The sequence below is a fragment of the Carassius auratus genome, chromosome 11 (assembly GCF_003368295.1).
Source record: "Carassius auratus strain Wakin chromosome 11, ASM336829v1, whole genome shotgun sequence".
Taxonomy (NCBI): Eukaryota; Metazoa; Chordata; class Actinopteri; order Cypriniformes; family Cyprinidae; genus Carassius; species Carassius auratus.
The window spans coordinates 14,124,003-14,136,308 of NC_039253.1; the positions used below are offsets into that span (position 1 = coordinate 14,124,003).

General features: G+C 34.1%; 2 protein-coding genes across 2 annotated transcripts; both read left to right on the plus strand.

Moving 5' to 3' along the window:
- The first annotated feature begins 3,314 nt into the window (after positions 1-3,314).
- On the plus strand, positions 3,315-4,486 carry LOC113111345 (guanylin). Its single transcript, XM_026275969.1, has 3 exons — positions 3,315-3,472; positions 3,817-4,003; positions 4,109-4,486. Exons 1-3 carry the CDS (start codon positions 3,401-3,403, stop codon positions 4,165-4,167), a joined length of 318 nt encoding a protein of 105 aa, XP_026131754.1. The 5' UTR covers positions 3,315-3,400; the 3' UTR covers positions 4,168-4,486.
- A 2,208-nt stretch (positions 4,487-6,694) lies between these two features.
- Positions 6,695-11,405, plus strand: LOC113111346 (guanylate cyclase activator 2B-like). Its single transcript, XM_026275970.1, has 3 exons — positions 6,695-6,792; positions 8,054-8,240; positions 9,826-11,405. The coding sequence occupies exons 1-3, from the start codon at positions 6,721-6,723 to the stop codon at positions 9,888-9,890; spliced, it is 324 nt and encodes a 107-aa protein (XP_026131755.1). The 5' UTR covers positions 6,695-6,720; the 3' UTR covers positions 9,891-11,405.
- Positions 11,406-12,306: the final 901 nt, after the last annotated feature.

Below are 12,306 nucleotides of genomic sequence, written 5' to 3' on the forward strand. Positions count from 1 at the left end.
ATGCCTTAATAAATGAATACAGCTGCATAATTAGGATATAACATTGGTGTTTCCTTCTCAATCTAAAATAAATCAGTGCAATTGCATAGTCAGCTGACATTGATTTAACTGATATATTATCTCTCACGTTTCAAATTACTATGTTAATACATTTTTGCCTCAGCCATAAAATGGTACAAAATTGCTTGTTTTGATAATTGCTGATAACACAGCAGCTATTTAAACCAGGAAAAAAGGTGAATGTTGAAAAAACAAGTCAACAGGTTTAGGTGCCAGAACAGTGTTACACATTAATACTGTATAATGTTGAAGATAAACCATGTATATATTCTCACATTTTAAATCACTATGGTAGCATGAGAGTTTGGTATGTTTCTAATTTTATATTAAATGAATCCCAGTGCAAGTGTTAAAACAAATAGAAAGCTAAAGTGAAATGTAAATATAAAACTATACATCTTCCTTTGTTTTCTTACCTGTTCCACTTTGTTTTCCAGGCAACACTGACTTCCTTATCAATCAGACTCATGTATTAATTGAACTTCTGTTTTTCTTTTTCAGGTGCAAAGATCAAGAAGGCAAGATCTCAGTTAATAGACCATGATGTGAGTCACCATCCATGGTCCATGTCACTGAAAGTCAATGGGATATTGCATTGTAACCATCAAAGTTGCTAACTTAGTTAGCAACCATGGTTTTGAGAAACACACGCCTGATTATCGGTCAAGAAAAGAAAGAAATTGTTGATAAAAGGTAAAAAGTCGCAATTATTCATTTAAATTTTTTTAGTTCTCTCAGCAAATCCCCAAACATGTATATCAAAATCAGTTCATATCTGGAAAGCCTTTTTTTTTTAGTGTAGATTACATTTATATCTGTGACTAATTAGATACAATGTCATTTCTTTTCTTTTGTGGGTGTGTGTGTGAGTGTGTGTGTGTGTGTGTGTGTGTGTGTGTGTGTGTGTGTGTGTGTGTGTGTGTGTGTGTGTGTGTGTGTGCGTGTGTGTGTGTGTGTGTGTGTGTGAGACAAAGTAGCTGACATTCATTATAACTTCTACTTACTACAAGTACTTCATTTTTTCAACAGAAGCTATTTGAATGATTTGATTTACATATTTCATTTTTATCAATATCTTATAATTATACAAATTTTTCATACTATAAAATGATATGTTGTAAACTGACAAATCATAAAAATGTATCCTCATGATCTGAATTATTTTTCTTTTGTTCTTTTTTTTTTTGTTTTTACCCCTAATAAAGATATGTTTGTGTTGTTGTTTTCAGGGGTGGAATTTGTTCCCAAGCTGTTGATTTACTTGATGTTCAAGTGAGCTTTCATTCACGTCCCACACACAAACCTTTCAGCACATTTGGCAAAGTATCTGCTCAATATGACTGGCCTGTCATCATAAAGAAAGGTGAGGCAGGTTAAGCCATGTGGATTTATAGGGAACAAGTTTTTTTATCCTTATTTAGACTTCCGTCCCCTGAGTGGCATTACATTTGATTGATAAAATAAGATAAAAAATTAACTTCTCTGGAAAATCATTGTGAATATCCTCTCATCTGACATGCTGTTTCCTTTCATGCATCATCTCATATAAATATGAACCATCGGCAGCTTTTTTAACATTAGTCTGCGTCAAAACGTTCTAGAAATTGCAATGGATGATGTTTAGGGTTAGGGTTAGGAGCAGGAGCACGGGCTTTATAAAATACAATGAACTGTTTCTGTATTAATCATTGTCTGATTTTCTGTCTTTTTCATGTTTGTGCAAAGACACGTATGTATTTTAGACAACATTTGCATTTTCCACTGTCCTGATTTCTTTCTCACAGCTCTCAGAGCATCTGATGCAAAGTTCAAAGCAGTTACGGTGTAATTAGGGTCATTAAATCATAAAAGTGCCTTCACAGGGAGGAGAATATTGACAATATTAAGTAAACACAATACATAGTAATCACTGTCTTTGAGCCCTGATAAGCAATAGCAAATTGAAGCATGGGAAGTCTTCTATGTACAAAAATGAGCATTGGGTAGAGCCTCTTCATACCTGATGTCCATGTGCCTGATAAGCGTGAGATACGTGTGTTGTGTTAGAGCCGCAGTGTAAATAATCACTTATATTGACCGTGGAAGGAAGAGGCTTGGCTGATAAATTACATCATCAGGTGTCACCATCACAGTATCAGATCTGGTGATTTTTAAAATGATACACCTATTGTATTGAAAAAGATTTTGCAGGTATTGATAGCCTTAATGTTTGTCTGAACATTGTCTAGTTTAAGTGAAGGTTCTTGTTTATAAGGGATATGAGGAGTGAACAGGTGATTATGTGATAATGAAACTGAAGAAAAAAACGTTCTTGATTAATTATTAAAGGGCTTATCAGGACCAGACAGACGTCAGACTTAATGTTCATTTTGTCAGCATGGTTAACCGAACAAAGTATCTTTACACCTGTACATATCTAAATAAAATAAGAAAATTCATTATAAGAATTATTGATAATTGTTTTGGTGTTCCTTTATATAGCACATTGACTTTTTGTGAAGGTTTGCGGTGTAACGATGAAGTTACCTTTTCTTAGTTTTCATTTTAGTTTAGTAAGTCTCTTTTGTTCACCATGGCTGCATTTATTTGATCAAACATACAGCACAAAATAGCAGTATTTTGAATTATTATTACAAGTAAAATGTATTTTAATTTAATTGAATTCATTTCTGTTATTGCAAATCTGAATTTTCAGGAGCTGAATTTCAGTGTCACATGATCCTTCAGAAAATATTCTAATGTGATCAGTTTATATTTTTGTGGAAATTGATACATTTTTCAGGTTTCTTTGATAAATAGACATTTTAAAAGTATAGCATTTATTTCACATAGAAACTGTTGCTCATGATCATTAGTTTAATATTTGCAAAAAGTTTACTACAAACAATGACTAAACATTTAGTCATAGCCTGTGATAAGAAAAATAAGACTTTAATAACTTAAAGTAAAGTGTTGCTTTGTTTCGATATTTGATTGCGTTGGTATTCTCATTACTTTCAGCCTGCTCCCAACACAAAGACACTATTGTGTGCTCGTTGTGTGGTTATTAATTAACCCTAACTAGAAAATAAAGAATAGGACTCCAGACAAACCCAACTAAAAGATCCATAAAAGTGTATGTCACAACTACAGATGAGGTCACGTAGGATTTACGACATCGTAAAATTTATCCTCTTTATTCATTAACAGCAAAGAAACGACGAGAGGTTCTGATAGGTTGCTCATCCGGGCATCAGTTCCTATATAAGAGGAGACAGAAAGAGGAGAAAGGCAGAGATTGCAGTGACCACAACTGAAAAACATACTACAGCTAAACCGTTCTCGAGACGAATCAGCCAGCATGAAGACCGTTTTGTCTGTCGCTTTCCTCGTTGTAGCTCTTTGCCTGGTCTGTGAGGCTGTGCAAGTCCAGGTAAGCTCAAGCTTTAATTGCTGTCATTACTTCTTTGTAATTAAAAACATCTTACTACTTTAAATGAAAATAATGAATACGGTACTCTATTCCATGATTTATGGAGGTAATCTCCTAAGAATTGCATCAGTTTGCATCTGACCTGATTCTGAAACGTGTATTTTGTTGTGTTTATGGCATGAAGGTGTATTCAATAAAGGCATGAGTCATTTGAGTTATTTATAAAGAATCATTCATCCAAATGCTATTAAGTTTAACTCTAGAGGTCAGTGCTGACGTATTGTTTCGGTCTTGGTCTTGAGAAATGAACGTATCCATTTATTTCTACAATTTCGATCCTGTAGGAAGGTGATTTTTCCTTTTCATTGGACTCTGTGAAAGTTCTCCAACAATTAATCGAGCAACCACGAACACAAAACCCTCGGTTGGCCAAGACGAGCTACTTTTCTGTGTGCTCCAATCCAACTCTCCCACAGGAGTTCACACCTCTGTGCATGCAGAGAGGAGCAACAATGTCCTTCGCTAGGCTAGGTAATAGTCATGTGCAATTATTGTACACAGTGTGCTGTCAATAAATTATATTGCATTGCTCGAGAAATCCCAACCTAACCTGAGAAACCGTTTTGTCTTTTTCAGCATCTGTGCCTGTGGACATCTGTGAAATATGTGCTTTTGCAGCTTGTACCGGTTGCTAACTCCCCCCATCATCCCCTTGCTTGATCATCCTCACATCCTCCACTTAATAAAATCAGCATATTTTCATTTACTGCCATGAGTTCTCACATTGCGAATGTTGCCCGAATGGCAAAACTCAAAATGGCAGCATACTGTGTATGAACTGTTACTTATAAACTTCCTTCCCCTCTTTGCTTTCCCAAGTTTTGTTTTGTTACAGCACATATTTCATTTATTTAAGAAAGAAGTGTCTTTTTTATTTTTCTATTTCTCAGTTTTGCTGGGTTTTATACTGCTTTGTGTGTGAAAATGCCTCATTAAAGTGCATTGAAAATCTGTTCTCTGCGTACTGTGTATCATTTTTATTGGAAAAAGAATGTGAAAAGTGATTTGGTTTTATAGTTCATTTTTAATGGATGCAGAACTTGGGATGTCCGAGTGCAAACTATTTAATGCCATACTTTTTGTCTGACTGAAGTGAAACACACTACTTTATGTTTATAGTCAGTCAGTTTGAATACAACATATGTCATGCCAGTTCTTAATGAGGTTTGGTGGGGTTTATTGAGGTTGAGTGACAGGATCATTAACTGTGACGGATGTATTTACTGATATATGTCTTCAGGAAACTACTTGACTGCTCATTTAAATATTAAATAGGCTACTAGATGTAAAAATGGTTATATTGTGTCTGGAGCAACAGCTGTCACACATCAAAAATGACATACTGTCTACGAAGTTAAAATTTAGCAGTTTGAATTGATGCAATTTTTCCCAGTCTCTTTGTGTTCAGTTGGTTTTATTGCACAGCTGCAATAGCTCAGTGGATTGACGCAACTACAGTATCCTGTTGTGTCACTGGCCAAGTTGATCGAGATTACTCTTATCCATTGTGTTTTATCACCATGCATTATTAGATCACACAAGCTCACTTCTCAAACAAAAATTTCTGCATATGTCTACAAACATATTATGATTAAAATAAACACATTTTGTTTCTAAAACAAGTCTTTATTGTAATGTTTAAATATGTGCAAAGCATGCAGCACTGACTGACAGTTCGGTTATGATCAGTACTGGGGAGTAAACTAGATACTCAGAAGCTCCGAGATGTGCAGCGGACTTGTATAGGATATTTGGATATTAATATTAGGTAAAGACTGACCAAAGAATGCAGCAATGGAGGCTGTTCACACAAAACTCTACTTTTTCAATGTTTTTCTTATGTACTATTTTAAGCCGTTTAGTATAAATAGTGAGAGTAGAGTGTTCACAGTGGAAATTCCCAGAAGGAAAAGTGCACTTTAAATGCCTCGATGCCAAAAAAAAAAAAAAACACACACACAAATGTTGGACACGTCATTCACTCAACTGTTGCAACGTTAATTATTCTGATAATGAGTCACAAAATAACCTTATAAAATTAATACACTACTCTGTTGAATACACAGCACATAAATGTGCTAGACGGACATGTTTGCCAAGTTGAGCTCACAACTTTGCAGTGTCTTGTGCGCTTGTGCATTATAAAAATGCAGCATGAAGGTAAAATAAGTTTAAGTTTTAAGTTAAAAAAAAAAAAAAAAATGCATCTCAGGCCTTGCATTTCCCCCATGATACACTGACCTCATATCATGGTTTTCAAAGCAAAAATGTGTTCTGTTTTTTGTTTTGTTTTTTTCCTGAGCACTGCCATTTTATAACGCCATATCACGTGGTTCTGAATTCAGACATTATTCCCTTTTCCTTTCTACTCCTCTGCATTTTATACGCAGGTTATTATTTTTCTATATATTATTATTACAGTAACTTTAACATGAATATTTATTAAGAATTCTAATTCTATATTAATCAAAAACTAATATTGTCAATTATGCTGTTAATCCCTGTTATACAAATAGAAAAAGTATACAATTTAATTAATTTTTTTACAGTTTTAGTGGAATACTGTAAATTGATCTGTTCATATGTTGTTTAGTCATTAGCCTAAATAAGATCATTGTTTTTGTGCCTGATAAACACTGTTCTGATTGCAAATAAAATTTCAATAACACCAAATTTGGCTATTTGTTAGTATAGTTAGTAGTAACTTAACTTTAGCAGAACTATTTCAAGTTATAAGAAAGATGTTTTTGACCATTTCAAAGTAGCTTCTCCAACACTGTGTTTGTTTCTTAATGAAAAATCAGGTTACAGATGCAGCTTCAGCTAATATAAATTTGTACAAACACTCCTACTATCAGACCCTGAAATTTATAGGGAGATGGCCTTGTTCCTAAATCCCAGTTTGCAAGCCAGCCAGCTGACATCCATGCCCTGTATGTGCTCATAACAGACGGATTTATGAGAATAACTGGTACAGTTTGTGACTTTACTGACAGGCTTGTACATGGTTCATATAGAGAAAACACGTGCATCCGCTGATGTAAACAACAGGCTGTATTCGACCACCAGGTCTTAACAGCTTACTTAGTAACATATTAACATAATAATCACACTTTATATAGCTTGACCTGATGTACATCAGAATTCTGACACATACTGTTTTGAGACTGTCCATCTGAGTCTGAAAAATGAGAGCACTGATCATCTTCCTCCTCCTGACCACAAGCTTCTTTCAAATCTCACAATCTGTGCAGGTTACGGTAAGTCACAGTTGGTCCATTCACACAAACTCTTTTCACTTTTATTTGAATGTTTCTTTATGAAGTTTGACATGCTAAATATGAAAATCACATTACTTTTTGTGTATCATTAACAGTGTTCATTAAAACAAAGCAAAAAAATATGTTGACAACTTACAAGTTAGTTTGTTATAAATTAAGTGGTACATATGAACATCCTAGTGAAACAAGGTAAACAAAATTTCTTATATTGTGTAACCTTTGGTTATTTAAAAATGTTAACCCCTTAACTGTCACTCATATTTTTAAACATAGACATGTAAAATACACGATCCAAACGTAATTTTTTTTTTTAAATTCATGAACGAAAACATTTTGTAACATGATATTGATGTACCATTTTCGTGGTAATGCAATGTATGATTTTTAAAAAAGACTCTTTTTTTGGCAAAAGGTCAGAACTCCTGTTATAATGTAGATTTTCGAGGGTGAACTCTTGTCATAAATTAATCTATTACTTTTCCTACATAATAAGTTTTAACAAATAAGCATTGGTAAAATATCTATTTAGGAGTCTTAGACCTTTTCAACAATATACATATATAGATTTAACTGTAATATAGTGAAGTAATCGTAGGTGTCTCGTATACGGGACAGGTGACCTACGGATCATTTTTTTACAGTTTTTACTTTATCATATCCTAAACAATTAAATTGTGTGAGCAGGTTAATCTGACAAAAAAAAAAAACATTAAGGACATTCATTTCCCAACCAAATTCTCATTACCACAATCTGTCCAGATACATTTTGTTAAAATTATAAATAGATATCATTTCTTATTTCTTTCATTGGTTTTGGAGGGAAATATGATGCTTATACCTCAGATAATTAAGATTACTTAAGATTGTTATTTTTTTTTTTTTCCAGTATTCAGAATAAATATGGACATTTTCTCTGTCAGTATAAATTGTACTTGACATTGATGGAAAATTATTTCATGTTACTCTTTTCAACTATTTACAAATAGCTGAATGTGGTTCGGTGTATAATTCAGATTCAGACTTTTAATTTTAATCAATTTAAAAGGTGGCTAATAAGCTCTTCACTCTCAGTACTCCCCTTAAAAAGAGACCCTGACATCTGTAAAGTAATCATCTTAGGAGATCTGCATCCAAATATCTGTCAGCTTAATTGTGTAGTAAAAAAAAGTCTCTCTTTTTATGACTGGTTGATAGCAGACCCATGTAATAATTCACTTCTTATTGGATGTCTGTTTTATAGGACAGTGGGTACAGTTTCTCCCTGGAGGCAGTGAAGACCCTGCAAAAGCTTATGGAGACTGACATGAGTACAAACCCACTACAGACCTATGGCGACGCAACGTCCCTTTGTGCCAACCCTGACCTGCCAGGAGAGTTAAGGGTGCTGTGCGGAAAAGATGATGCTGACGAAGCCTTCCAACGTCTGGGTTGGTGTGCTTGAAGTGCTTGAAACATTTATATAATACAAATTTCTATATATATATATATATATATTTTTTTTTTTTTTCTTAAAGAAAATTTATTGCTTTGCTTAACAGTGATGCATTAAATTTATCAAATGTGACAGTATAGACATTAAGAATTTAAAATGTTTTAAAAATTATTCCTTTTATTCCTTTTTTTCAAATAAAAGGTGTTTTTTTTTCTAGTCATAACAGAATCCTGAAAGAATGTATGTAAGTTTCCACATCAGCATATTAGAATGATTTCTGAAGAATCATGTGACTCCGCTGCGGTTACAGCTACCAGCAGGCGGTAACTAACCCACGTTAACCAGCAAAAGAAGTCAATACTGGGAATTATTTTCCTATCGTCAGTGCAACAGTTAACATGATTTGTCATAAAACGTATGACGCACACACAGAAATCTTCAAAACACAGTTGTATTTCCATTATTTTCCCAACTGTATCATAAAGCTGCATTAAAGGCACAATATGTAAAAAAAAAAAAAAAAAAAAATTCAAATATCCAAAAACCACTAAAACATATTACATTTTACCGACTTGTGTACTTACATTATCCCAAATGTTTAAATCCAGAGAAATAATGTACTGAAATAATAATACATTGTGCATTTTAATAGAAAGGTGACGACTGCACAGAGTAGCATTACAGAACTTTCAAAAGTATCTATGATAAAACAGCGCTGCTTCCTTTCTACATCGTAATGTTAATAAATCATGAGATAATCCATGAACATGATTTCTGCCTGAGTCCCGTCGGATATCATCGGCTGTGGGGATGAAGACGAGAACTCCCATGATTCCACACTCAGTCATGGCATCATCAAACTCTACGTCTTCTAGCGGCGAAAAATTACATATTGTGCCTTTAATGGGCAGCCTGATTTTTTCGTCTTTTCTCCACTGGTGGCAGGCAGACAGCAGTTGAGGGTTGTAATCACCTTAACAGTGATACTGTGGCCGCCATTACAGCTCTGGCAGTGGGACTGATAATAAATAAATAAAAAGATCACAGACGGCCGATCAGTTTTCTCAAGTCATGCATAAAGAACTTCCTCATCCCCTCTGTTAATTATTACTAGTGATCATTTAATAGATCATTGATTTAATATATATATATATATATATATATATATATATATATATTTATATATATATATATGTTAAACATGAATGACATGTTCCTTCTTCATTCCAGTATGCAGATTTGCAGACATTTTTTAAGTTTCCTATGGAAAAAAGGAGAAACAGGTGTCAAATTGATATTTAAATAAAATATAACTCCGTTAAGTGTCATAAGCTTTGAAAGTACAACTTGTAAAGCAGTCAAACTGTACTTTAGGGAGGCAGACAGATTTTTTCACATACGTAATTGCCTCTTGGTAAACATGGCCTCTCTCTGTAATGGGCCATATCTTTTATTGCCATCTCAAACACTAGACTGTTTTTTATTTGCTGAATGTGAGAGCACTCCAGAAGTTTTCAGACTGGGTAAGTCTCGTTATTATCAGCAAACATAATGTGACCTTTTTAATGCTCTGTCAACAGTTCAAATCATCAGTTCTACAGATCCCTGTGAGATCTGCGCCAACGTGGCCTGCACTGGCTGTTAGAGCGGACACACTCCCAGCATCCCAGAGTTCATTTCTACATCCGTGCCATCATATGTACCTATACCTACAGAAGAGCAGGTGAAATATAACAGGGAAGTTGGTTTTCAATGAAGATACTGCCACCTAGTGAATCTAAACACAATTTATATTACATTTACATTAGACAATGATACATTTCTATGCATGCAGAGTGTAAAATCTGGGTTGTAGCCAGTATTGTGCACCTCCTGACTATATTTTCCTATTAGACCAGATGAAGTTTAATTAGTGTTTAATTACTATTTCTGAATGGAAACTTTTTCCACACTGAATACCCTTTTCTCTCTCTGAAAAAGCCTCTGATTATGTACAAGGATTGCACAGATTATCCTTTGCGAACACATAGGGAGAGATCTGTTGTTGTTAACTGTGGTTAAAGTTATTAATGAGATTGTACAATCATTATAAGGTGAATTACAAGGCATAATAATTGCATTAAAACTACTTTTATGATGCTTTATACATAAGGACTTTAAGTAAAGTGTTAGAGAACAATTTTCTGGAAAGTTTTCTGGATTAAGTGGAATAGCTGTGGCATATTATAGCACTTTGAATTTAGCATATATCAAAAAGTAATCTTTAAAAACAAAGTGTCTAAAATGTTATCTCCTTTGTAAACATTTTAACAGTTGCAACAATGTTAATAAAATACTTGAATAATAAAAAAAATTGACATTACACTTTTAATAATATGTCCTATGTTCATTTCATTTCAATGTCAGTCTAAAGTTTATAATAATTATCATCATCATCAGACTCAATGTATTTACCTTTCTCTTACACTAGAGGACAGCACTGACCTAAATTATTTTTGGTCTTTTATTGCTGTCCAGCTCTTGTGGAATATCATAAACATGTGTTGTGTCACTATGGGAATTTTGGGTACATTTCATTTCTACCAAGTGCCTATTTATTTATTTATTTATGCATAGCAACTAAATATCTTAGGCTGTAGGTAATGAACTCATAACCCCTCTTTAGCTCTTTAGTAATGTTAGCTAAATGTGTACTTGAAGAACAGATGTATTATATTTGTTTTCAAATCTCATGATCTCGGTGTTTATTGAAACACATTTGCATAAACAGCCTCCCCCAAACAATTCATGATGCACTAATAAGAATCGTGCTGAAAAACAGTTTGTTCAAAGTTGTGCATGACTAAATGTATTGACTAGGAGTGCTTTGACAACTTCTAATTTGTGCAGTTTACAGCTCAGTTGATCAGATCGAAAGAATTAAGCATGTTTCCTGTCCAAAAGCATCAAGCATCAAGCCATTTTTTCGCTTCACAAGCACAAAATGAGTGTGAATCAGGCAACCCCACTCAGAATACTAACAGCTAAAGAGTTGTTCTGAGAGCCAGTTACGTAAGGATTTCAAAGTGTTGTTTTCACAGGGAGCAGGGACCACCCTGTCTGTATTTTATTGTAACATTTTTTTATTTGGTTTCCATATTCAACAGATCTCTCCCTCTGTGTTCGCAAAAGATAATCTGTGCAATCCTTGTACATAATCAGAGGATTTTTCAGAAAGAGAAAAAGGTATTCAGTATGGAAAAAGTTGGACAACATTTTTTAAAGAAACAGCAATTAACAAGTTGAATAAATCATTAAGTTTTAAAGTAAAACACTGTAATAGTATTTTCTTGTAGAATGTACTCCATCGCTCTTTGAAAACAAAGAGATTATCTACAATGTTGAGATGTTATCCTAGATAAATGTACAGAGGGAGTTCCTGGATGAGAAATGTATAAAGGATATCCTATGTCCCAATACACAATGATGGACCGTAAACCCAACCATCTCAGTGGGTGGCGTATTCTGGAAAGGTCCCTAAGCTTGACCTGCTGTGATCTTGGAATAATCTAACCCAGAACAACATACGCATGTAAACAAACAAAGAAAATGAACTTTTCATGGAAAAATAATAAATAAATGAAATTAAACAAACATGCGGTTACTTAAATCTGACAACTGAATTCCAAGAAATGTTTTTTTGTTTTTTTCATCTATTCTCATCCTCCCACGCATGATGAAATCTAATTGGTTCTACATTTCCGTTCACATAGTGGTACCAGAGATGGTTTTATCAATTGGAGATACCAGGGTCCGTGTCTCGGCCACTGGGAAAAGCGTAATGGCCAACTTTGATCACATGTGCCTTGATAACCAGGCACCTTACAATCTTGACATCACTTAGTTGTGCAACAGTCAATAACTGTTTACAGATATGGGAATGAATGAGAAGTGCAGTAAACTGAATTCAACCTGTCACAAAATCCGTTATAGGCTACTGCTGAACCAAACTGACCCTTATTTTCTGCCAAGTATACTCTTTGTAATAAAAAAGATAAAAAAATCCAGGTTGGCATGATTCT